This window comes from Balaenoptera borealis, assembly GCF_965194805.1.
Source record: "Balaenoptera borealis genome assembly, chromosome: 10".
In the NCBI taxonomy this organism is placed as follows: Eukaryota; Metazoa; Chordata; class Mammalia; order Artiodactyla; family Balaenopteridae; genus Balaenoptera; species Balaenoptera borealis.
In genome coordinates this window covers 71,326,337-71,353,131 of record NC_138874.1, presented here as the reverse complement: position 1 = coordinate 71,353,131, position 26,795 = coordinate 71,326,337, and the positions used below count along the sequence as shown (strand labels likewise).

At 51.3% G+C, this 26,795-nt stretch overlaps 1 protein-coding gene across 1 annotated transcript in view; it reads right to left on the bottom strand.

Annotated features, from left to right (window-relative positions):
• WDFY4 (WDFY family member 4) overlaps positions 1-26,795 on the bottom strand; it is a 260,133-nt gene that overhangs the window by 4,112 nt on the left and 229,226 nt on the right. Inside the window, exons 51-59 of the mRNA XM_082407126.1 lie at positions 20,843-20,996; positions 18,364-18,455; positions 16,224-16,436; positions 13,711-13,858; positions 12,426-12,610; positions 11,495-11,653; positions 7,299-7,478; positions 5,313-5,495; positions 3,192-3,276 (exon numbers count right to left, since the gene is read on the bottom strand). Coding sequence (XP_082263252.1) covers positions 3,192-3,276; positions 5,313-5,495; positions 7,299-7,478; positions 11,495-11,653; positions 12,426-12,610; positions 13,711-13,858; positions 16,224-16,436; positions 18,364-18,455; positions 20,843-20,996 — 1,399 coding nt within the window. The remainder of the gene's footprint in view (positions 1-3,191; positions 3,277-5,312; positions 5,496-7,298; positions 7,479-11,494; positions 11,654-12,425; positions 12,611-13,710; positions 13,859-16,223; positions 16,437-18,363; positions 18,456-20,842; positions 20,997-26,795) is intronic.

Here is a 26,795-nt window from a genome sequence, read left to right as displayed (position 1 = left end):
CAACCAATAATTAAATGCAGAGAACGTTTTTTCAAAAAATATAACTCAATGATTGTTACTTCAGTCATTTTAATGACTGTATTTGGGGACAGACAGTAATTCCTCCTTGGAGGGTGAGGTGGAGCGACGTCAGCTGGGTCTGTCTCTGTAAAGTCACTTGGTTGGAGTCAGGGCAGGAGTGGTGCAGCTGCCCCAGCTGTCCCAGGGTGGCAGGCAGCTCTGTGCATTTTGTGTAAAAATCCAAAAACCAAGCTTTTCCCAAGCATTTTTTATGTACCAGATTGAGCCCAAATCTATGGAGCGATTCCTAAAATAAATTGGACTCAACTGGGTTGGTCCTTGCTGCAAATGACAAATAAATGAATTCCAGGCAGAAATCAGATTACATCTGCACACAAATGCAGTAACCTTAATATCCTCAATACCCTCAAAGAACTCCTTTCCTGCCCCTTAAGGTATTTGAGGAATGCAGTAATAGACACACCAAGAGACGCGCAAATATCTGTGTGTCAGGCCCAGTACTGGTCCCCTTCCAACAAAACAGTTATAAGCAATATTACGAGAACAACAAGCCCTCCAGTGGCTTAGGCTTGTAAATCTGCACATGGATTTGCTAACTCTAAGCGGTGACCCAGCCTGATTTTTATGAATATGTCTGTGCCCTTGAGTCATTTCATCCAAATCTTCCCTTGAACTGTAACTGCAACCCTGGCAGTTAATTCTACTTGACAGTTGTGACCTCAGGCAGGTCAGGACAAACAGCGTGGGAAGGATGTGGGCCTGGGGCTCCTGTCTACCTGACACCATCCTGTAAGTCCCCTAATGTCATCAGCTGGTGTGTTAGGGGAGAAGTCTCTTAGTAGTCCAAGAAAATGATAATAATGAACCACATTTTGTTGAGCAGATCTTGGACTATGTCTATTATCTTTCTGTCATCTGCTTCCTACAAGTTAGGATGTACAGGAAGTACCTCTATTGACAGAGGGTGAAACTGAGGGCCTAAGAAGTTGCTGGAGACACAGCTGGGTCTAGAGCCTTGTTTCCTGATTTTCATCTTGCTTCTCATTTCACGAGACCCCATTCCCAATGAGCACAACCTTGTCCACCCTGAGTAGAAACCCGTGAATCCACTGGCACTTCCAGAACCAACGGAATGGCTCTGAGGTGCCCTTTGTCTATCTGTCCCTCCATTCATCCACCCACCCACGCAACCAGCATTCCTGCTCAGACATCCACTTATCAACCATGGGCTGAGCTAATACCTATAGCTTATGGGAGCTTGGAAGCTTCAGAAGTGGGCAGCTGAGCCCAAGACTGAAGTGGTGTGCTCTCAAGCAGGTGTGCCACAGAATGTCTTCATGAACAGGCAGAGGATAAGAACCCCGTACTTGCTCTCTGAGTGGGTGGAGGCAGGGGAGAGAGTTTGGCCCCTGTTCTCCAAAGAAATGCTGTGAGTTCCTTAGAATGCACGCAATCCTCACGCGTCTCTTTTTACACTAAGATGGGCTGATTCCTTGTGGTCCCAAAGGACCCTAGAGATCTTAGGACCAGTGAACTGGATCCACAGTGGTTGTAGATTCTTGTAGGGTCACCACTCTGGTCGGCCCAGACTGTTGACAAGGGCTTCCAGACGGTGTTATCTTGAAGGAAGGGATTCCCATGTAGATCTTAGGACCTAGTAGGGGCTGAGCAAATGCCCCTACTATGTGAATAAAGAATCCATGAATCGGTGACTAAATGAATCAAGGACGTGTGGAGCACATTTCAGAAATGAACTAACTAAAAATGGCTACTCCCTTTAGAAAGCAACCCTCCACAATCTGGAAAATTCTCTCTAGTGGACGGTCATGGGTCCTGAAATGCAGAGCAAACCAGAAGGACTCATGATGACAGGAGAGTTCTCACATCATGGTAACATGCTTTCTTGAATCGTGGGCACGAAGAAGGATGTCTCAGTTCTGGGCCAGAACCTTTGACGAAGACAGAACTGAGAAAGCTTGGCTGCACTGGAGGAGGTGATGGCGGGGCCCCGGGGAGGTGAGAAGAGGAGGTGATGGCCTTGGTGGTGAGGTGTGTGCCTGCGCTCATCCTGGAGGGAACGGTCTGGTGCCGGCGGCTGAGCTCATTCTGGCAGTGGGCGTGTCTACTCTGGCGGCAGAAATGAGAACGATAGTAGTAATGCGCTTCTGGGTCACTTTGGGCAAGTTGCTGGACTGCTCCTTGCCTCAGTTTCCTTATTTCTCACACAGGTGTCACCGCAGTATCTTCCTCGTGGGGTTGCCGTGAGAAATAAGAGAACGCACGGGAAGCGTGCACAGTGGACACTGCTCACGGTCAGCTCTCTCCCTCACAGCTCTGCGACGGTGGCCATGGTGGTGCTGGTGCCAGAGGCCATGATGGCAGAAGGGAGAACAGATTTTCTTGCTTCAGGCCCAGCTGCCACAACCAAAGAGGGCTCTGCTGCAGGACGGTGGTTCTCTTACTTCAGCGACACCACCACTCACCTGGGGACTTGTTAGACATGGGAACTCTAACCATCTCCAACCTTTTCCCTGAGGTTGGGCTGAGAACAGGTCCCGGATCTCAATGTTCCATGAGCCTCCTGGGCGATGCTGATGCAGATGACCCTCAGACCCACTTTGAGGAACTTGCCATGGAGAGTAGGGGGGTTGAGTCAGGATGAGCAGGGCAGACTGGGGCCTATGGAACCACTTCCTCTCCCCGGGACACAGCAAAGCCGTCCCTGCTCCTGTCTGCAGCCTGGCAGTCCAAGCCAACAGCCAGCTGGATCCAAGTCCTGGGCTGGGGAGTTTGGCATTTAAGCGTCACCCAGGAAGATGGAGAGCATCAAACCAAGACCTGCTGGGTGTGTCCCCCTCCTGGGGCTCTGGAGCCCACAACCACCATCACCACTGTTCACACGCCCGAGAAGCATCCCAGAGCTCGCTGATCCCTGCAGCATGAGTCTGGTACTCAGGGAGGCTTCGAAACACCGCTTCGCGCTCCACCAGCAGCTCTCAGGAAACTGTGCTCCTCACCTGCAAACTTGGCAACATCCCAAGAGACTCAATGTCTTCCCTGGGTTCTGCAGGCCTGGATGGAGCTGCAGCCCTTGGGCCAAGGAGAGAAGAGGGGAGGGAGGGCTGAGCAAGCCAAGGGCACCCCACAGGCATCACAAGCACAGCAGTTACCTCTGGGGCTTGGAGGTGGAGCCCAGGGCTCCTCTGGCGCTGCCTGCCCGGCAACAGACATCTTCACCTCCTCGGTCTTCCAGATCTGTCCAGAACAGAGAACACGCCATGGGCAGGGGCAGTGAACCTGTCTGCAGGCTTGGGGCCCATCCACTCCTCCACACCTGGGGGACCCTGAGGGAAGCGGGGCACGGCCCCCTCTCACTTTTGATGTTGCCATATTCCCAGGAGAAAAGCCTGCTTAGGCTTCAGCTTCCCTGCGTGGAGGTTTGGCCGAGCACAGCTGCAGACTGGACGAGTTCCCTCCCCACCTCTGGGTCATGGGGCGTCTCCCCAACCCCTTACCTACAGGGACGAGACTCAGCAGCCAGCCTGCTATCATTTTACTTAGCTAGTGCCCTCCTGTCTGTCTGCCACCATCCCTGGAAGCCTCCCTCACCACGCAGCAGCAGGGCCTCCTGCCCTCTGTGTCTGGTCCTTGGTCCCAGGCCTGCAGTGGGCGCCCTCAGGCTGAGCACAGATGGCGTCTCACTTGCGGAGCCTGGACTTTCTGTCCCCACAGGACAACGAGCAGCCTCCACTCACATGCTGCTGTGAGCGCCACGCCGGGTCTAGCCAGTGCCAAGCCGTCCCGCGAGCTCAGTTACTGCGCTGCGTGGACGCGGGCTGAGCCCCTGGAAGACTCACGCTCACGCTCTGGGGGCCCCACGAAGGCAAGGCAGCTGCTGCTCAGCCGCCCAGCCTCCTCTGCCTGACCCACAGGGCCGACCACGACCCACCCAGCCCGGACTTTCGTTGCCTCATGTTTTGGCCAACCCAGGACACCCTGCTCTCTGCAGCGACCCTGGCCCTCCCAGCCGACGGATGGGGCCCTGTAAGGAGATTTCTCAGGGGGTTCTCCTCAGTCAACTCTCCTGTCCACGCACGCTGGTGCACCAGCCTGCATGGCCTTCTCCATATGCCCAGACCTCCCCTCATCCTCAGGGCTCCGCTGAAATGCCGCCTGTCTCTGCTGGAAATAAATCCATGCTCCCCTTGGACGCCCACCACGCTACTCATTCTGCTTCCTGAAGCATCACCTCCATGATTATTCTGAGACTTTGGGCGTGGAGGCTCCGGGAGGACAGGGCTGAGTTTTAGCCGTGCTGGCACACACAGTGAGCTTTCACAAACGCGTGCAGAATTCAAAGGGCATTTTCTTGAATACCTGGTGGCATTCAATTGACATTTCCTCTCATAAACTGTGGATTTCAAGTGACAGTTTCTTGAGTAGGGCTCTTAAATATTCCTTATCTTACTCATTCCTTCTCCTTCCTGTCAGTCTCGGAAAAATTACCTGTATTTTGTTCTTCCTGTGCTACACCTCCCACCCCAGTATTTCTCCTTCGTTGTCTTCTTGGTTTCTTGATGATCTCTCTGTCCATGGCCCTCCTCAGAGGATCCATGGCACTCTTTGATTATCCCAGTCATAGCATGAACCACATACATGTATTTTCTGTTTGTCTTCTCTTCTAGAATGTGAGCATCCTGAGGACAAGGGCCTGTTTATTATTAATCTCTGTGTCCCCTATGGCTTGTATGAACTTGGTACAGAGCCAGAGTTCAATGAATGTTAGGTGGATAGATGGATGGATAGTCGGAGGGACATGTAAGTGGGTGGATGGGTAGGTGGGAGGATGGATGGAAGAATGAAAGGATGGATGAATGAATGGAATAGTGAATGGATGGATGAGTAGGTAGAGAGATAAATAGCTGGATGGGTGGATGGATTAGTGGATGGATGGATGGATGAATGGATGGCCCAAATGTCTCTTTTCAGTAATGGTATATGTTCTTATGCATTTGACCATTCAGCTTTTATACCTTGTGACAATAAGTATTTATTTCATTGTATGAGTATATGTATGTATAAAATTTTATATAATTTTATGTATTATATAATTTCATTTATTTACTTTTTGCCTGGAAAGAGCCTTGCCTTTGCCCTCACTTGCTGTGTGGGGACGTGGTCTGGGATGGTCTTAAATGCAGCCTGCAGATTTGACCCTTAGAGGAAGTGGGTAGAATGGAGATGAACACATTTCTTGTACCATGCCCTCATTCTGCCCAAGACACACCTACCCGGACCATGCCATCCTGACTCCCTGTGATGATGACATGGCTGGTGTACCATGCCGGCCCCTCCATCACGCAGCAGCAGGTTATGGCTCCTTCTGGGCCCCAGGCTGTGGTAATGCTGGCCAAGGGTTGTCCGTTGACATTCCACAGGGACAAGTGGGCTCCCGCACAGGAGACGATGGTGCCCTGCAGCAGTGAGAGTGGGCTTCACTTCAGGCGGGAGTCATTGCCTACCCATCTGCCCAGCCACTCGGTTTGTCCGCCCAAGCACCCTCAACCTGTCATCTTCTGAGGACTAACCAAGGTACTCCCAGACCTCCTAAGACACCCACTTCTTCCCAGCAGACTCATAGGTCTGCTGTGTTTTCACACAACTGTACATTTCTGGTTCTCTTCATACTGCAATCAAGTGTTTGGATACTGCTTTCCCCAGCACAGACCGACTGGCTCACCCTTTGGGCTCCTCCCACAGCCCTCTCCCTGGCAGTGTACTGACTGGCATAGAAGACCCAGCCTGGACACCACCCCTGGCCTGGACACGGGGTCTACACCTGGCTGGCCAGCCCTGTCCCCATGAAGCAGCTTTGGATGACACCTGGTGGAGGGCAGGGTACAGAGGTTTGAATGACTGCATGTGGCTCATAAAATTGGGCAAGGTTCCCCCCACCCACTCCAGGGGGAATTTCTGAGGAGAAATCTGCCCATTGCATCTTCCGAAATGTTTATGTCCAGAGTGTTTTCTTCTCAAGTCCTTGTCTATTTTGTGCCCAATAGAGTAGTGGTCACTGTCACCAAGGACCCATCAAGGACCCCAAGAGCCATCTGGGGCCATGCCTTTGAACCTTTCCCTGACCACAGAAGGGATGTAGGGAGCTCCATGCCCCTCTGCAGCCCTCTGGGCTGGGCTCCATCATGTCCCTTCCTGAATTGTTTGGTGGAGTCTGCCTGAGGCCGGGGACCATGTCTGATACATCTCTGCCAAGCACCCAGTGCGGGGCCCAGCAGGCACTCAGTGAACTCAACCAGCTCCAGGACAAGTTGAGTTAAACAAGTTGTTGTCCTGATATCAGTCTTCTCTGAGGTCTGGGGACATAATTCCTTATGAATTTATTTTCTCCCAGATCAGGGCTTGGTGGTTTCCCCAGTACATGCACCCATTCATCCACTCACCCACCATCCATCCATCCATCCATCCATCATCCATCCACCATCATCCATTTGCCCATCTAACATTCATCCTGGATTCAAGCCTATCTGGATCACCACTCTCAGCCAAAGTTAGCACCAGGAGGCTCCTTCATCATCTCTTCCTCCCACTATGATACCCCTGCTCAGTCAATCCAGGCTCCAGGCCCCTAGGTTTTTCTATTAGCAGATGCAGAGTCTCTGCATCCTCAGAAAACCCCATACCCTATGATGGGGATTCCAGTGTAGAAGAAGCTCCACACTGAGATAGATAGATAGATAGATATCTCACTGATATATGTATACACTGATATATATATATATTAGTCTATCTCACACACACACACACACACACACACACATGTTCCTGACAGGCTTATCTTTGGTAGCCAGCATGGAGGGACAAGCAGAGGCACTTCCTGCCTTGGAGACCAGAGGCACCTGCTGAGTCAACACAGATTTGCAGTCAGCTAGCTGAATTAGTCAGTCAACCCAGAAGACCTCTCACCAAAGCCAACTTCCTGCCCCAACTCCCTGATGCCTGTGTTAGAACAGACACCTCCCGCTACCCCAGCCCCTGAGGGAAAAAAATAAAGAAGCAAAAAAATAAAACCAAGACCCAAACTGAGACCTGTTGATGGCTCTACTCTGCCTGTGTAGAGAATGCTCCACACATTTGGGGTCTCTCAACACTCTGCGGTGGTCTTTGCCCCTGGGTTTCCTCTCGGGGCACTGGCCACCATGCCACCATGCAGAATCATGGACATGTTGAGGACACAGACATTTGAGAAAGAGGGGCCTCACCGACACATCGCTGATGGCAACGGCAGATATGCTCTCCCTGTGGGTGGGCAGGCAGGCTACATGGGTGAGGTGGTCCAGGTCCCACAGGATACACGTGCAGTCTTGGGAGCCACTCACCAGGAGGCTGAAGGTTACCGATGCTGCCAGGCATGTGACAGCCTGTGTGTGTCCATACAAGGCCTAGGGACAGGGGACGGAACCACAGGTCATGAGAGGGACCCTTAACCCAGCTATTTGGGGAGATATTCCACTCTCCCTTTTACTGTTGGGCCCCAGATGAGGAAACAGAGATTCAGAGTGATTCAGTGATTCCGAAGTCTGTGGGGTGTGTATGTGTGTGTATATATGTGTGTGTGTGTGTATTCACGGGTCAATGGCTGGCTTCTCAGTACCACCGCTTTCCAGGGTTGAGACTCAGCTGGGGAGAGTCAGCGGTCCTTTTATCATAACCCAAACAGAGACACCAGCAGCATCCTCATGCTCTGTGCTCTCCTACACTGTCTTGCATCCAGAAGCAACACACACCGCTATTAATATGCCAGGGCACTGACTTGTAATGTGCGGGGTCCCAGCCAGCAGCACAAGCATCATCTGGGAACTTGTCAGAAATGTGAATTCTTGGGCCCCACCCAGATCTACTGAATCAGAAACTCTGGGAGTGGGGCCCCGAAACCTGGGTTTTCACAAGCTGTCCAGGGATTTTTCAGGCATGCTCAAGTTTGAGCATCACACTAAGGGAACCTCAGAAACACACGTGCCCCTGGAAACTAAACTGGGAAGAAGGCAGGGAGGTCAGGTCATAGTTTAAAAGGTGTGACTTTTCAAGTCCAAAGGATCCGGGTTCATATCCAGTCTCGCTGCCTGGCAGCCGGTGACTCAGGGCCTCAGTCTTGGCCCTCAGGTTGGCCTGTGCAGGGTCTGGCTTGGCTTATGGATGGTTACGTGTCCAGACCTGGCCAGAGGCCTTGCTCCCTGGGGACACGTTCCTGAGGCACTGGGGAGGCCTGCCAGGCACACTGGTACCCCCAGGCCCGCCGCTGCTGGCAGCGGCACAGTTTCCATCACAGCTGTCCCAGAGGCTGCCAGCTAAGCCTGGTCTGAGAGCTGTCGCGCGCACACGTGCCTGCTGTCCTCTGGAATCAGCCTGAGAAGTGCGGAGGTGGTGTTCTAAAACGTGACTACCCTGCCTCACCTAGTGGTGAATCTCCACCCCCAGGACCGTCCACCACTCACTCATTTGGGTCAATGAGGCTGAGCGTCATTTTTCAAAGCTGTCACTTTGCCTGGTCATAGCAATTAAAAGTTCTGCCACAGATTCCAATTTGTGCTCCGTGGATCCTAACACGGCACCAACCAGATGGTGCTGGCAAGGTTCTGGATGTGACCCACGGAAGAAGGTTGGTTCATATTAGGGAAGTGGAAACTGTCTAAATGAATGGAGGAAAGCAGAGGGTTTGAAAGGAGCTTCCTGGTGGTCCTCCCAGAACGAACTATATCTGATGGCTAAGTTCTGACTGCAGGGGATAGGACCACGCCAGAGAGTGCAGGCCAGGGGACCCAGGTGTATGTGCTGTGGATTCAGAGACAGAGGCTGTGAGCCCAGGGCCTGTGCGAGCTGTCCGTTACTGGAGCCGGGGCTGCCGGCTTTCTGCAGGGGAGGCGCTGGAGAGTGAGGGACCACTGCACGCACAGGCACCGTCCACCTACGTAAGGCTGTTGCCTCCCACCAGCCAGGAAACTAGAGCACCTGGAGGCAGTCAGCACCACTCCCCATCTGGAAAGGCCTGGGAAAAAATGAAGGAGGACAGCAATTTTAAATGTTCTCCATTGTCTCTTCTGTTTTCTCAGAATAATACCTTTCTCCACGGCCAATTAAAATAACTCCACTATATCACCTTATACCTAAAGTAGCAAAAAATAAATAAAATAAAGTAAAATAAAACCCTCTGAAAATAATTCCCCATGCTGGATATGTTGCGGTGAGGTGGGTATTCCTAATTAATTGTGGTGGCACTGTAAAGCTACAGAACCATTATAGAAAGCATTATGTCACCACGCTGTAATTCTACTTCTTGAAATCTACTATAAGGAAACAATTCATCAGAAGCAAACAGCAATCTATATAAGATGTTTTCTGAAGCACTATTTAAAATAGTTAAAACTGGAAGCAATGTAACTGTCTAGTTTTAGAAGAAATGGTTTATTAAACTGTGGTGCCTTGACATAAAACAATTGAAATATAATTTTATGGAGATGGAATAATATGGAACAATTGAAATGTAAATTACAGAGACTATAGAAAAGCGGAAACAATTTGATACACTGGGTGAAAATAGAATCAACATTATCTACACAATGATCAGAATGGTATAAATATGTATATCTGGGGGTGGCAGTATGCAACAATGAGAACTTTTATAGGGATTATAGAGAACTGTTTAACTTTGAAATTTGTATTTAATGTTGTAATATTTTTAGAAATAAAACACTTTAAAAAACTGTTAATGAAGCTATTTAATGATGATTTCTCTGCCTACCAGTCTACAAGTCAGGGACAGACCCCCCTCTCTGAGCAGCTTCCTGTCTGGGGGATCCCCAAGGCCAGGTCAGCCTCTGTAGGTAAATGATAAAGTGTTTTATTTTGCTTAGGAAACAAGAGCTTGTGGGATACCCTTTTTCTCTTGATTTATAACTAGGAGAGGATGATAAATTACATTTTATGCTGTCAGTACCGGGGCTTTTACGCTGCATCTTCGCCACTAAACAGGACCTTGGAGCGGCGATGGGGGGGGGGGTGGAGTCACTTCCCCGGCTCCCCAAGGTGGCTCTGGGGTTGGGCTGGATCTCCTGCTGTCCCCGGAGTGATGCCTGGGAGAGGGGGCTGCTCCACACCCGTAATGGTAGCGCACAGGCTCTTCACACAGGTCAGGAAGGTGAAGGTGTGAAAAGACAGGGGGCTCCAAGGCTGGCTTGGGAGGACTTCCCCTGAGAGTCTGGGTGAAGGCAGCCTGCACTTGACCTGCACAGCTGCCTCTCAGCAGATGCCACCGCCTCTGCAGGATTAACCGGCTCCCTCAGCACTGACACATTCATTCCTTCACCTCACATTTACTGAGTGCCCGTCGCTGTGCACCACGCGAGTGCTGGGGGTGGTGCCGGGGGACAAGGGCAGGCTCTGGGGACACTTGAGTGACTAGAAAAGCATCCAGAGAAACCCAGAATCAGTTCCAGTGAAACATGTTCAGTTTAGGAAATCTGGTCAGTGGTAAGCCTTGTATGGTTAATGTTGTTCTGTTACTTTGGGGCTATACGGTTCACTAAAACACAGATGTAAACGTGAATTGCATTTTGGAGGTGGAAATGTCCCCTAGCAATATTCTCCAGCAAGTTCAAGTGTACACAGGGGAAAGCACTAGATTTAGAGTTAGACAAACCTAGATTAAAAGGCAAACCAGACCTTTCTGAGACTCAGTTTCCTTATCTAAAAGTGGGACTAACAATACCTGCTTTCCAAGATTACGGTTAATGTTCAGAGCCTTAAGTAAGCAGTCAGTTCCACTCTCCGTTTATTATTCCGAGCAGCTGTGGTTTGCGAGGCAAGACCAGACGAGTTGTCTGCCTCCTGGTCTCTTCCCTCTGCTTCCGCCACAACCACCCCTGTTCTGAGATAGTCTTTCATTTTCTGGCTCTATGATCTTGGACATGTCACTTAACTTCCTTGCACCTGATTTTTCACCAGTGAAGTAGGGATGATAATGATTCCTATATTACAGGGTTGTTGAGGAGGTGAAATGAGGCCATTCACATAAAAGTGCCCATGACAAATGCTCAAAAATGACCCTTAGTGCAAAAAAACCCCACAAAACCCAGTTTCACTGGCCCTCACGTGTAAGCAGCATCTCTCACCGAGGTGTGGGCCTCCATGGAGGCACCAGCCCTGTAAGCTTGTCAAATCCACCCAAGGGCATGAAACCGCGCCCCTGAATGACACAGAGCCATGTGCTGCCCTCAGTGTCTCACTGTGCTCTCTGCTCCCAAGGGAGACAGGGCTCTCAGTGCTCGGGAGCTGGAGCACGCTAGGGCACCGTACCTGCCTGAGGCACCCTACCTGCCCAAGGTACTACACCTGCCCTGAGCCACCACACCTGCCCAAGGCACACCTGCCCCAAGGTACCCCACCTGCAGAGGCACTGTACCTGCTTGAGGTGCAGGCCTGTGGTGCGGCCTTTGGCCATGCTGAGTTCCCACACACACACCACGGCGCTGGTCCCAGAAGTGACGATGGTCGTGGGGGACGGGCACACGGCACACAGACAGCGGCCCCAGGCGGCCAAGTTCTCGAACGTCATCAGGATCTGCGGGAGATTAGACGAGTGGGACGAGCACTGGTGCCAGAGCCAGCACAGGGCAGGGAGCTGGGACGGGGCGACGGAGGGATGCAGGCAGGTCTGGATGGTGCCGCTAGCCTGCCTGCCTGCGTGCTGTGGGAGCCGAGGGACGTGACAAGCCCTGGTGACGAAATCCAGGCCGTCCAGGTCTGTCCCCAGAGAGCTCACACCACCCAAGGAGCAGGTGGGGAGAGACAAGGGAGCAGGAGGCTATGGGGACACAGCGAAAATGCCCCGTGAGCCTGGGAAAGTCGGAGCCAGCTTTCAGGAAGGGGTGACATCTGGGACCAGTTTCACAGGCTGCCTCGTGAAGGAGGTGGGGGAAGGCTAGGGAGGGGTGAGAAAGCTTGGTGGGCTGGGAATTCACGCCACGTGATAGGGTGGGAGAGGAGCGAGGGTAGGAAAGGAGGCCAGAGGTAGCCAGGGCCACATCAAGAAGGTAGACATAACCGGATGGCCTAAAGCAGGGGTAGAGGACGAGCAACTGGGTGGCTCGCTTCTGGCGGCAGCCGAATACTCAGTACGTCCCTTCTGAGTTTAAGCTGTGACCCGGGCCGGAGGAGCCCCCAGGACTGTCTGCCCACACTGGGTGACAGTCCCAGGCTGGGGGCACAGCCACGTGGAGGAAGGGGTGTGGGTGACCGTGGCTGCTTGGGGCTCGCCCGTCCCCTGACCACCTCTGCCCCAACCGGAAGGAGGCTGCGGCCCTGGGGCTGCCCTGCGCCCCGGCGCCACTCACCTTGTCAGAGCCGTAGCTGCCCAGGCAGCAGCTGAAGTCGTCAAAGCCCCAGCTGAAGGTCCTGCTCCAGTGAGGAGGCAGCAGCATCTTGTTGGTCTCCACGGCCAGGATGGTCTTCTCCGTAGGAACAATGTGGCCGATGGCTCCTTTGGGGGATTCCGAGCCTAGAGAGAAAAGGTACATATCTGCCCCCCAGTCAGTATGGCGGAGCCGACTTGTCAAAGGGCAACACCCGCTTTAGCTGGGCCCAGAGAGGAGCCATGCGCAGCCAACCCCGACTTGGCAAAGTGCCTGCCCAGGCAGGAGATGCTCCTCTTCAAGGTACCTCCCTCCTGGGCCTCCCTCCGGGGGCCACGTCACACACTGGCCCCGGGTCCCTCCCCAGACTTAGCACATACATGATGTATGTGGCCATGCAGGTCTTGAGTGTCTCTTTCGGGCTGATGCCAAGGGAAGAGGAGCCCAGGCTGTTGGGGCAGACAGCACACAGCCAGAGGAGCCTGGGGGCTCTGCCCTTCCTGCCCCTTCCAGGCACCAACTCTAGCAGGTCTGGAGGTGGAGGTCCAGTCGTGCGATCGGTTAGTGCGCAGTATTTGTATGGAGATGCCAAGGACACTGTTCTTGGATTTCAAAAGAAAAAACCCCCAAAACCTGACCTTATACTCCTTGGGACCAGAAAATTATTCCAGGTGGTGAGAAATCCCCAAAGCAGGGCAGGCCCCAGGGTGGCACAGACATCAGACTTCACACACACTCAGCTCCTCTAGGAAGCAGGGCTGGGACTCATAGCCGGGCCATCTGCCCCAGGGCACATGCTCCTGGCTAGTGGCTGCAGGTCCACCTGGGTGCTCAGGAGCAACAGTGAATGCAGGTGCCGAGGGTGGGGGCTGTAACCCTCTCTTGGGAAACCTGGGACCTCCCACTTGGCTCTGGAGGTGAGGAGGGGTGTGTGTGTGTGTGTGTGCGCACGCGTGTGCATGTGTGTTGGCATGTGTGTGTTCATATATGTGTGTACATGAAAGAGAGGGGGGTGCGTGTCTCAGACAGACAGACAGATGGACGGGTGGGTCTTCAGAAGTCAGGGTGTAACAGAGGCGGTCCCAGACACTTCCAGAGCAGAGGTCTGCCCAGATTCCCATTACGCCTGGAGATTCCCGTTACGCCATGCAGAATCAGCCCCCAAGCCCCTGCCTGGGCCTGTGCCCCTGAACCTCCAGAGGAACACTGGTCACTGAAGGGACAGCTGTGGGACAGGGCACCAAACGAAGCAGGGCCAGGTATTCACCTTTGACTGTGACCTGGGAGGGCCTCAGCGACGGCAGGCTGTAGAGAAAAGGCTGTGGGTGACCGGGCAGGCTCACAGGTGTGGAGGCGTCCTTTCCAGGGGAAGCCTTCCCTGCAGTGGTCCTGGCCGGGTGGGGTTTAGTAAAGAGCTGCAGAGGCAAGGAGACAGACACGCACCACATGGGTCATTAGGACAGATGGACAGAAGGGGAGTCGTCCTCAGGCAAGTCGCAGCTGCTCCTCTGCCCTGGGAGCTGCCTGGGCTGAGGTGAGCTGAAACAGAACCATCTGGCTCGACCTTCGGATGTTGCCGGTGAGGGGTCTGGGGCTCTATTTTCTCAAGGTCACGGTGCAGGGCTGGCAGAGAGCCCTCCTGGTTACCAAATCTGTCTTCTTCTCCAAGCTGCTTGAGAAAAGGATGACCTCACCGAGGAGCCCCTGATCCCCGGGAGAGCTGCCTCTCATGTCATAGGGTCAGAATGATCCCCTTTCCTCCGTAGATCACGTCTCTCTTCATTTGCTTGAGCTATTTCTCATATTTTCCCCTTTTCCTTACAAACTGTCTGCAGGCCCATCCATCTGGGCATCAACACAGAATTCTTTAATAGCATCCTTTCAACTATTCCAAAGAGCACAGGCAAACCCCATTAGCAGCCTTTCTTATTTTCATTTTTCTTAGATCTCTGCTGTCAAATTGTCCCTAATGCCAAACTCGACAAAGCATGAAGTGCCGCCGGGCCAGAGAGTGCAGCTGAGGCCAGCTCCAGCTCTCCACCCTCCCCGCCCAGACTGGGCTTGTGCCGCACTGCTTTCTCCAGCCATCCAGCACATTCCTCTGCTCCCAGATGGAAACATCCATGGGGCGCCATGATATGGGGGGAGCTGGCCTCGGCTGGGTGCACAGGCAGAGGTGGGGCTCAGCAGGCAGCCCGGGGGTCTCGGAGCAGCCTTGGTTCAGTTGTAACCCTCGATCAGATGCTAGACTGTCTAGAAAAGCTGGGTGGGTGATCAATACAAACAGAAATCAGAACGATGATTTTTAAATGAGCATTAAAGAATGTTCTCCTTTCACAGCAGCATAACGAAAGCACCACAGGCTGGGTCCCTATAATAGCTTTTGCAGGCACAGCCCCTTGATAGAACAGTGCGTGGTCCTGAAGCATTTTAATCTTGTCTTCAGGCTGGGACCACTTGCGGAATTCTAATTCTAATTCTGATGATTTTTTAGAAATATTTTTTACAAGCTCATATAATATCTCATTAAGCAAAACCAGAATTTAAATTGTGTGCATTCCATGATCCCACTGATGTGAAAATATTTTTGCTTGTAGACTACTACTTTGAATTATTTGTTTTATCTGTATTATAATATTTTTAAAATTAAAAAAATGAAACCATTTGGCTACCCAACCTTCTTTCCTGAAATTCTCTCCTTTCTACAAAGCCTTCCTTGGCCAAACCCGCATTTGGATGTGCGGTCTGTTCGCCAAGTCACCCTCAGGCCCTTCCATGTTTCCCTTACCTAGGAGCTGAGCAAACCTGAGCATGTCACAATAAGGCCAGACAGAAGAGATGTTACTAGATGAGCCCGTCCAAGCCTCATGGTTACATGTGGGGAAGGCTGATGCCCAGGATGGTTCTGGAGTTGACTGGGTCTACGCACTCATTTCCTAGTGTGGTTCCTGACTGCCCAGGCTGGGACCCCACGGTCCGTGGGGCTGTGCTTCTGAACCCAGATGGCTGTGCTCAGGGATAAAACATCTCTACACCAAATGAGAGTCTGAAGTTGAAGAGGGCTGAGATCAGTTAAATAAGCATCAGGATGTCATCGTAAAGGCACAGCCTCACATCACTACAGGACTATCCTGATGCGGATGGAGGTGATGGAGCAAAAGGCCCATGTAAGACCCCTACCATTTCACCAGGGGCCCTGGGGCAGAACTTGGATGCTCTCACAATGGGGTCAATATGGCATAGGCTTTGGAGCCAGACCGATGGGGTGAGATCTCGCCCCTGTCACCTGCTAATGGTGCAACTGTAGGCAAGTTATTTATTTAGCCTCTCTGAGCCTCAGTTTCCTGATCTGTATAATCCCCATACCCAGAGCTTATGAGAGGATTCAGTGAGGTAATCACATGAATAACTAACATTTGTTGAAGGCTAATCGTATTTCAGGCACTTTCAAGCACTTGGTATCTTAACTCTTTGGATCTTCACAACAACCCTACAGGGTAGATACACATATAAAGAATTATATCCTGTGTATTTATCATAGAGTCTATCACATGGGTCACAGATGGATGTCGCCTTCATCATTATCATTAACTATATCATCGCCTCCATCGACATCAGATGGTAATGGAGGGTTAAGCCATGACATCAAAGGCGTAGGGAGATGACTGAGGACCGTTTTGCCTCTCTAGTCCTTGCTTACTCCTCACTCTCTCTCCCATCCAAGCTCATCCTGCACACACTCTTTTGAGAAAGCAAGACAAAGGCCATGGCATGCTGTACCTGTTTGGGCACCTGTCCAAAGTTGCTGACGAACCCCAGGATGGTGCTTCTGATCAGGGGGTCACTGATGCTGCTGAGGTCCATTTTGTCACCGTAGAAGTAGGGGTGGAAGGTATTAACAGCCTCCACTGCGGCTGACCCTTGCTGCTTGCACCCAAAAATGAGGTCTATCCAGTGGTGCAGGTTGGCACTGACAAAGTCACTTTCCAAAGCCTGGAACCAAAACCCAAAGAGCGTGAAAAACACAGGTGTCTCATGGACTCATGGGCCCTCTGCCCAGATCAGGATGGGGCATGTGGTTCAGGACGCCAGATCAGCACAGGAAAGATGAGTGATGCCTCCCCGGGCTGGATGAGCACTAAGCAGCACACATGCAGCCCATCTGAGGACCACCTAATTCCTGCCTCCAGCTAGTGTGGCACAACAGGTCTGACTAGCCTATCCAGTCCATAAAATAACCTTGAGCAAGAAGAAACGTGGGCCAGTGTTTTGATGTCCCAGTTCACCTGAGAGATGGCACCCGTTTCTGCTGAGTAGAGCCCAGTTCCAAAGCTTGGTCCCCAGAACCCAAAGATGTTCATTTGGACTTGTCTGGGCTCCCCTTATCGATCCTCTGGGAGGACATGCACACTTACACTTGGGCTTGGGAAAATCAGGTCACCTGGGCCAGGTTAATTTTCTGAGGCACATGGCCAAAGTGGTTTTGAGAAGGCCACATGTGGGAAATGCCACAGGAGGTGTGATGGCTGCCGTTACCGAATTTCCAGAGGCAAGGATAAACCAGGGAAGAACTTTCTCCTCACCAAGGGAGAAGGACAGAGGAAAAGACACAGCTTTGTTGTTACTAGTCAGGCCTGCTGCCAATTTTTTTTTTTTTCCTTTTTTAGGTGTAATTCACATACAATAAAATTTGCCCTAAATGTACAGTTTAATGTGTCCTAAAAAATGCATGTAGTCATGTAACCAACACCATAATCAAGATATAGAATATTTACATCAACTCAAAGAGTTCTCTTCTACTCCTTTTTGCTCATCTCCTACTCCAGACTAACCCCTGATCTGCTTTCTGCTTCCACAGTTTACCTTTTCCAACAAGTCACAAAAATAGAATCCCATAGTATGTAGCTTTGGGTTTTGGCTACTTTTGCTTAGGACAATGCTTTCGAGATTCATCCTGTTGCTTCATGTACCCATAATCTGTTCCTTTTTGTTGCTAAGTAATATTCCATTGTATGGATGTATCACTTGTTTAGCCATTTACCAGTGATAGACATTTGGGTTGTTTTTTTCTTTTTGACTAGTATAAATAAAACTGATGAATATTTATGTACACATCTTTCTATGGACAATTTCCATTTCTCTTGGGTAAACACCTACAAGTGGAATTGCTGGGCAATATGGCAAAAGCATCTTCAACTTCATAAGAAATTACCAAGCTCTTTTCCAAAGTGGCTATACCATTTTTTCCCCAGCAGCTATGCATGATGAGTTCTGGTTGCTCCACATCCTTGCTTAACTCTTGGTTTTAGCAGTACTTTAAATTTTAGCCATTCTTGTGAATGTGTAGTAACATCTCGTGGTTTTAGTGTATGTTTCCCTGATGACTAACGATGTTGAACATATTGTCATGTGTTTATGCTAACCCAGGTATTCGATCCAGGATACGTGTCCCCAAATGGTCTCTGGCCTCTACCCACATCAGCCTTTCTGCGTTAATAAGTCAAGTCCTCCCCAGTCCTGGCAAATCTTTTGGCCAGTGGGAGCCCCTTGGAGCCTCCAGCCCCCTGACCTATACTGGGCAACATGGCCCAGGGCTTGGCCCTGTGTGTAGAGTTGGCTAAGGGCACTGACTTGCCCTCCATCCAACAAGAATCTGAATTTGCTTCCCCCATGAGTCCCACAACAAATTGGCACAAAGGCAAAGCCTAATGGAGCTCTTAAAAGAGCCCAGAACCCAAGCCTTCTCCTGCCAACCCGGGGCATGGGGCCCAGTTGCTTCTCTGGGCCCTCCAGACATAAGAGCCTCAGAAGTGCTTATCACAGCCATCCACTCGGGCAGAAAGCCTCAATGAACACTGAGGGCACCCTGAGGTCCTCATTCAGGATACCAGGGACTCTGCCATGACCCCCCTCAACTCACTTGTCTATGCAGGCTGATGAATTTCCGTGGGTCCCCATCAGCCCAGGGAGGGAGTTGCACGTCCCCCAGTGCTGTCCCGTCCTGCATGCAGCCTGAATGAGGTGAGAAAGAGCAAGGCTTTGGATAAATGGGAGCCCAAACTGGGCTAGGAACCAAGGGGTGTAAACACTGTGCTGTCTAGTACTCCTATTCTTGCATAGATCACACTGCTTCCTGCCTCCTCTGTGGGGAGTGACCCCACCCTTTCTGCCTGGAATATTCCTACTGGGGTTCTAAGCCTTCCACCCCTTCAGGCTTCCATAAGACCCTACTTGCTTCCAGGTAGTGCCCGCGCATAAAATGATTGTTGTGTCATCATCGTCTGTGCGTCTTCCTCCCCTCTGCTCTATGCCTTTTCATCCAGGTGCTTTTTATACAGTGCTAAATAAGGAGGTAATAGCAGTAACAATGAAAGCTACCGTATTTTGAGCACCTGCCGCTATGCCAGGGCACTATGCTAGGTGCTTGGCACGTGTTGTCTTATTGACTCTTCATTCAACTCTATAATTTATGCATTTTCTCTCCACTTTAAAGTTAAGATAGGAGGTTTTCGGAGGGACCTTCCCCAGACACCAAGAAGAGGAGCCTGGCTTCAAGCCCGAGTCTCTCTCCTCCACATTAGCCACACAACCTTGAGCAAGTTGCTTAACCTCTTGGGGAGTCACTTTCCTACCCATTACCTCTCGGGCTGGTACAAGGATTAGAGGAGAAAATACACATAACATGCTTAGAATAGTTCTAGGCATATAGTGGTTGCTCAGTAAACACAAGCTATAGCCTTGCTGAAACCCTCCAGAGCCCTCACGGTGCAACTGGGGTGAAAACGTCCTCTCTCTCTGGCCTGCAGGACTGGCCTGGCCTGGCCTGGCCCTTCTCATCATTCAGTCTCAGCTCACCTGTCACCTCCTCAGGCAGCTCCTTCCTGGGGACCACAGTAACACAGGGTCTCTAAGTCACCTCAAACCATTTTCCTACTTTCTTTCCTTATAGGACTTCTCAGCATTGAAGAGTATTTAGCTTATTTCTTTGTCTATACTTTCTATCTCCTACCCCTGTCCCCACACAGAATATAAACACCTTCAGGGCAATCTGCCCCAGGACACCCAACTAAATCCTCAGTGTCTAAAAAGTGCCTGAATGCAATAGGTGCTTAATAGCCACTTGGTTTCCTGAGTTCCCTGAGGACACGTGGTCCCTGGTGGGCAGGTCATTTCTGCTGCTGAGCACCTCCCGTTTGGCAGAGAGCCAGCCTTCACCTCCAAGGAGGGCTGGTGCCCTCCCTCCAGCGGCCCCCTCACCTCAGGTCGGCTGGGATCCCTCCTCTCAGCTTCCACCGTCCCTGATTTACTCCTTTCATGGACCTCATCACATCTTGTGGGAATTGCCCTTTACATTTGTCAGGTTCTCATCCCTGATGCACGTGAAGCACCTGAGAATCTGAACACTGCCGAGGCCGCCAAGTTCCACGGGCTCAGACTCGACAGGCCTGGGCCTGGGCATGTTTTGAATGCTCCACTGGTATTCTGTCTGCAGACCACTGCACAAGAGGTGGGTGCTTGAGTCAGGGGCTGGATCTCCTCACTTGTGCTCCCCTGGGCCCACACCTGGTCTGGCTCAAGGTGCAGGCCCACATGTGCTGTTTGGAGGAAGAAGGAGGGCCCTGAGGAAGGGGAGCTCTGGGGCACCAGGTGTCTGCTGGCACTGGTCACAAGTGCCCTCCTCAGGGTGGGAGAGTCCATCCCGCACCTCTGGGTGGGGAGGGCCACGCCCCGCTGGGGGCTCTGACCACACACCCCCCTCCGCAAGTCACCCTGATGTTTACAGTGGAGGCTCCCAAGGTACATGTAGTCACCAGGGGGCCTGCCCACTGGGGCTTCCTGCAATTTTTGTCCCTCCTCTAAAGCAATAGGTAAAAAAGCATGGCTCACCCTGGAGTGGGGCCTGGAGGGCAGGAAAGAGAAGGAACCACCAAGGGTGCCCATACAACTGCCCACGGACACCCTAGCAGTCTGTGCTGGGAGATGCAGGATATCTGGGTCCTGCTCACAGGGTCCAGGCTAACCCATCTGTGGGACTTGGAGGAAAATGGGGCAGAGAGGGGCCGGGGCTCGCCTGAGGTACACAGCAGGGCAGTGACAGGCCTGGCTATCAGCGAGGGTTCCTGCCCCCTGGTCGCCGTCCCACTGCAGACTGAGGCCTGGGGACCCTCGGCAGGAGGTCGTGGGTAGGACCGTAGCTTGGTGGTCCTGCAGCCCTGGGGCTGCGTCCTTCCTCAGCTCCCACCTCCTTGTCAGGTGCCGCCACCCAGTGGAGGCCTCACGGCAATCTGCCCACCGTATCGGTCTGGTGAGGGCCTGTGTGTTTAGCTGCTCAGCAAAGACACTGATGTCATGACCCACGAGCTGCCTGGCCCCTGCAGCCTCTCCCCGGCTCCACTCACCAAACTCCACGGCGTTGCAGTTGGTCAGAAACTCGGGCAGGTAGAAGAACTCCGGGGTCAGCTCCCTGACGTCACTCATGTTCTCTCTGGAGGCTGACTCCCATGCTTTCTTCATGCTGTGGAACATTCTATCTGCCACATCAAAGCTTCCACCCTAAGCAGGAAAGGGGCGACATGATCAGCTGCATGCGGTGAGAACTCGGAGTGCACAGGCGTCACTAGTGTGGGCCCCCTTCGTCCACTCTGTCCCCGAGGCACGGGTTTCACCGTTAGAACCTTTCGTTCACCCACATACACACATGCGTGAGTCAGTCCATGCATGCGTGTGATGATTTCTTCAGGCATCTATTCCCTCAACCACTCTCTGGAACCCTACAACAGGAGCTTCCATGGAGGATGCATGATCCACTGTGATAAAGGGAGCAATGTTTTCCCAGTTTGAAAATTGGAGTTCAGACCAGAGACAGGAAACCACAGTCATGCATCTGACCATCTCCCACATTTGCTGAGGGTCAGCTCTGAATCAGGCATAAAGACAGGATACAAAGGACCAGCTACAGGACGAGGAGTGGGTCAGACATTCTACGTGTGGGAAAATTTCCTGGAGAAGTCGACCCCTGGTGAATCTGCAAGCCTAGTGACAGAGAAAACGTCAATGTTCTGAGCACAGGGCAAGACCTTGCAAGGAAAGCAGGTCAGGTCAGGGCCCTGGTGGCATATAACACAGCAGCCTCGACAAGCAAGAACAGGTCTGAGGATGGAGAACTGGTGGCATATAACACAGCAGCCTCGACAAGCAAGAACAGGTCTGAGGATGGAGAACTGGAGGCATATGGTGCTGCATGCAGCACCCACCAAGGCCAGCCTCGTTTCCAAGGCCCATTTCCACAGGTGGCTCGATGCAGTCCTGAGCTTGGCAACTGCGATTGGACCAATTTAGACTTAAGGCAAATTCTTTCCTTGGACTCTCTGCCTCTCATCTGAATTGTCAAATCTCTTCAGTTGATGCTACCCTTATTCATCAGGTGATCTTGAGGGTTGGGAGGAGGCAGAGAGGTGCCAGTTGGAGAACTGAAGACGCTGTGGGCAGAGGGACTTCAGAAAAGAGTTTCTGAAACTGGGATATGGGTCTGTCTGCTTAAGATTAGGGACGCCCAAGGGACACCTCTTCCCTGGAATTCAATAGTTCACTTGTCCCCATAGAAACTGGGCCTTTTTTGTACAGCCAGAACTTGCCTTCTTTCTGCCACCCTCTGCAGAGTGCACATGTGGCCCCAAGAACAAAGGCGGAGAACCCTGAATGCCAGCGCCCTCCTCTGCCCCACCAGCTCCCTTCAATCTTCAGGGGGCCGAGATTTCCCATTGGCAGCGGCGGATGAAGGGTAAAGAATACGCTAGCACTTTACACACGCAGAGATGCTCTCTCTTTGTCCTCACAGAAGGCGCATCAGGAAGGAATTGGTATTTCCATTTTGCAGGCCAGAAAACTGAGGCTTCTCAAAGTTTATTAATTTTTCCAAAAGAAATGAATGGCAGAGCTGGGGTCAAAACCCATGGATGCCACTCCAAAGGGCATGCTTTGCCCTTATGCCAGTTACCGGGGGGAATCCTGGACCTGGGGCATATGATCTACTATGTGTGGCCAAGGGGACTCAGCTCTTTCTGAGAAGGAAGAACCTGCCACACACCTGAGGGAGGCCACACCGGGGCATCCTGGCAGGCTGGTCAATTTTCTGAGTCAGATGTGAGGATCCAGTGAAACCCACAAGTCATTCTCTGCACAGAGTCAAGGACACCAAGAAACCCAGTAACCCCTGGGTTTGCAACCAAACACAGTGCTTGGTCAGCTTAAAGATGTGGCTTTTCTCCAAGATGGCTTTGCTCTTGGTTAAAATTAGGGGATGACACCCACCATCAGATTCAAATTGAAATGGAAACAAAATGAGGGGGGAGTGATTCTAAATAAATCCGCCCCTAACAAGTCGCTCATTGAAATGTATTAGGAGATTTGCATATTTAATCTGCAGCCCGCGCCTTACATCTGCGGGAGATTGATGCCTTCTCGTCGTCCCGTTTTCCTTTTGCAGCTTTTATGAGTGCTGATGGTAATCTCCTGAGAAACAATATGATTTGGTAATAAAAAGATTACCTGTATTAAATAAAAATAATATATACATAGGAAATATTGTTAGTGCTACAAATCTGGTTAAAGATATTACCACAAAGAAAAATGTTATTTTTTTCACAGCTGTCTAATACATTTTAGCAAAAGTAATATCTTTAAAACTTAAGCCTGTATTATTTATAAAGGAAGCAATAACTGATTTTCCTATTTCCTATATTAATAAATGTATTTGCATACATTTGTTTCAAAATTAATGGGTTTGCTCACTTCTGCAATACAAAAGAAATGCCAAATTCCCTGGAAGGAAAAGTGGAGCTGCTTTGTAACTCGTAAGTCTGTGGGTTGACACAAACTCTGGTGGCTGCCATCAAGAAATCCCACCAGGACTTGGTTCTCAGGCAGGGAAGGAAGGAGGAAAGGAAGAGATGATAGAAGAAAGAAAGGGAGAGAAGGAGTGAGGCAGAGAAGCACAATCAGGGTTTACAGAGTATCTCCATAAGGAAAGTCTGAAACAAAATAAAGCAACAACAAAACTAGGTCTAGAGGGTGTATGGAAACAAAGTGACCAGAGAGAATTACTGGGCCAAGATCTGCTCCTAAATCGATTCCGCCGATACTCTTGAATATCAAGAATAATGAATCCTACATGTATCCAAACAGACCGAAAAAAGTAATAGCAAGGCCACTATTATCAACAAAGGAGCTACCTCTTACTGGCAGAAGACTTTTCCCAGGTGACATTAAAGCCAAAAGACAAGGCAGCTAAGTCTGGAGGTTTCTGAAGCAAAAGGTAACAGTCTTCGGATTTTACGCCCAGCTGACATCACTCGTATGTAAAGACACCAGAAAGATATTCTGAATATTGAAGGACTCATAAATAATATAATCCTAGATATCTTTCCTCAAAATTCTTTAACAGGTGCTCAATTTTACTAAGAGGTGAATCAAAATTAAAAGCAAAATAATGAGGGAAGAAGTGGCCAACAAGGACTGTTGCTGAACATTGATTGACAGGAGTTAAAATCAGAGTAAAGTTCATGGATTACGGTGCATTGATTAAAACTGGTAACACCTGAAAGGAGTTTCTATATTGAAGGTGTTATTCCTTTTGCACGAGGACACAGAGTCTATGTGCACCTGTGTCCCTGGATAGGCATTTCAGTGGTAACACTCTTAAACCCTCTCCAACAGGGGAGGGAAACTATGTTGAAAAAAAATTCAGTTCTTGATCCACACCCACAGGAAGCCCAGTAACTGCATGTGCTCCAGGACACTTAACACAAATGTTTTGATAACATGTGCTAGAAAGTCTATTCTTCCTTCAGTGGGACTGACCCAAATCAACCCATCACCACACCTAAATAACGCGATTGGTTTTATGAGCAGCCTGATGACCCCTTCTCATATCCTTTCCAGTAATTTAAAAGTATCCCACGTAAATAATTCACTTACAGGACCCTGTCAGTACATCAGCTGACCTAAGCAGCTGTCGCTTGTCCATCAAAGAGGCAGCGTGCAGGGCGAGCAGAGAGCATCGTAGCTTTAAAACCAAGAGGACTTGGGAGGGCATTTCAGCGCCACTTGCAGCGTGAACTCCGGGAAGTCTCTTAGTCCCTTTAATGTCCCATGCCCTCCTCTGCAAACCTTGGCTGACTGTTGTGGGTGTGAACACTGTAATGTGTGTGAGAGTGTGCACATGTGAGTGAGAGAGTGTGGGTGAGCGTGCGTGTGTGTGATGTCTCAGCTGGAGCTAGGCACACGGGAAGAGGTACCAAATGAGCCCGGCTGCCGTCTCCCTCCCCTTCGCAGACCAGGACCTCGGGAGCGACCCTAGGCTTGGGCCCTGATCTCAGCGTGCATGGGGAAGGAAACTATGGGCTCAAAAGAAGAAAAAGAAGGATGTGGAAGTTATTAGAAGTAGAAGGGAGGTAGGAGGGGAAGTGAGGAGGGGCGGGGTCTTGGGACAGGGCAGGAGGGAAGTAGCGTGTGGGTCGTCAGGGCAGTTTTGAGGCAACACCACCACCAAGGAAGTAAAGGGGCCAGTGCGGGCTTCCTCGGGCTCGGGCGTCCCCCTCAGCGAGCTGCCGGTCCGACGTGGATTTGGGAAGCTGATGCACCAGTTCAGCTGCCTTGTCTGTCTTGCTCTCTCTCCACTGAGGGCAGGCTGACCCAAGCAGCCGTTGGCTCTCCTTCCTGTAGGATGTGGCCTTGGAGAAAGGCGCTGCCTATGCAGCAGGGAGGAGCGTGCACACCTACGGAGCGCACGGCCACAGCAAACAGTTCTCACGCTGGATCTCAGCGCTGAGTCTCACGTAGCCCTCATCACCCACTGAGTCAGGGGTCAGAGGAGGAGGAACGGAGGCTCGGGTGTTCACCACCACCAGTGAGAAAGTTCTAGCGCCAGGACTTTGTGCCAGGTCTGCCAACTCTGTCATGTGCCTTTTCGAACACTCCCCCTTGAGTCAGTGTAATAACTGTTACACCTTTATTACGGACACAACTCCACGCGGGGCTGGCACCCACGGAGCCCCTAGGTGGATGGCCTGTGGTGGGCCAAGTGCTGCCCACGACCCTTGCTTCTCTCTGCAGTTGGCATGTGTCTCACACAAAACCAGCTGTCTCACCCCAAGTGGTGCAGAAAACCCTTCCCCACTGCTGGTAACAGCTGACTTCACACGGGCTGTGACTTAACACAGCACTTGATTTCAGTTTCTTATTCAATACAGCAGCAGCGGCACTGCGCCCTCGCTGGGGCGCTGGCTGCCTTGCTCTGCCCCGCCTAGGCTGGGTCCCAGCTCAGGCCTGAGAGCAACTGGTGCTCTTGCCAGGGTGGAAACAGGGGCCTGGGCCGTGGCCCCAGCCTGGTGTGGCCTCCGGTTGCTCAACTGACTGAAGGCTCACAGACACCGGCTCCCAGTAGGCGAGATTCCTGAGAATCACAGCGTCCTGGGAGGCAAGCCCCCAGCTCGGCAGACAGTGGTCTCACACCCCAAGGGATGGGGATAACAGAGCACATAACAGACTTGTGCCCGGGTCACGCTGCCTGCGTGTGCCACCTGCTCAGGTCGCACTGTCTGTATGCCACATTTTCTGGATTGTAAGAGGCTATCATTGTAATAACAGATTTGAGGCGGAAAAAAAAACGCAGCAACAGTAGAGGTAGACATCAATTCTAAGACCAGCCTTATAAGATTTAAATGCGAAGAGAATAAAGGAAAACTTATACCTAGGAATTGGAATATGTCACACTGCAATTCTTAGGCTGTCCACGCCCCTCTGCACCATGCCCTGTGGACAGGCCACAGCCCAAAGAAGGCTGTACCCACGTTCAGACCACACGGGGTGAACTCACAGGCACCACCTCTCCACACCAAAGCCATCCCAGCTGAGCCGTGGAGTGAGCATGTCACTCTGGCTTAGTCACATAATAGCCAAGAGGCAGAGTTTGTTTAATACAGAACGGAAGAGCATGCACTTCCTTATGCTGACTCTTATAGGTACACCAGCTCTGGAAATACTGGACATTCGCACGTCCCTGCTCTCAGATAAGTGAGAAGGGCCTCGCTGCCTGGCTTCTGCAACTCTCCACCTTTCCTATTCTTCTCCACTCCATGATCCATGCTGGGGTTGGGGGCTGGAAGTCTTGGGCTGCTGAGAATGTAGTGAGGCTCCTTTCCTTGTCACCACACAGGGGTGAAGCAAAGGTCTCCTGAGAAGAAAACGAGTCTGCCTCCCAGGAGGCAGAGTGGGATGGAGGGAAAAGCCTGACTCCAGGAAGATGCCAGAATGTTCCTGGAGGAACATAAGGAGGTCTGCACAGGCCCCAGG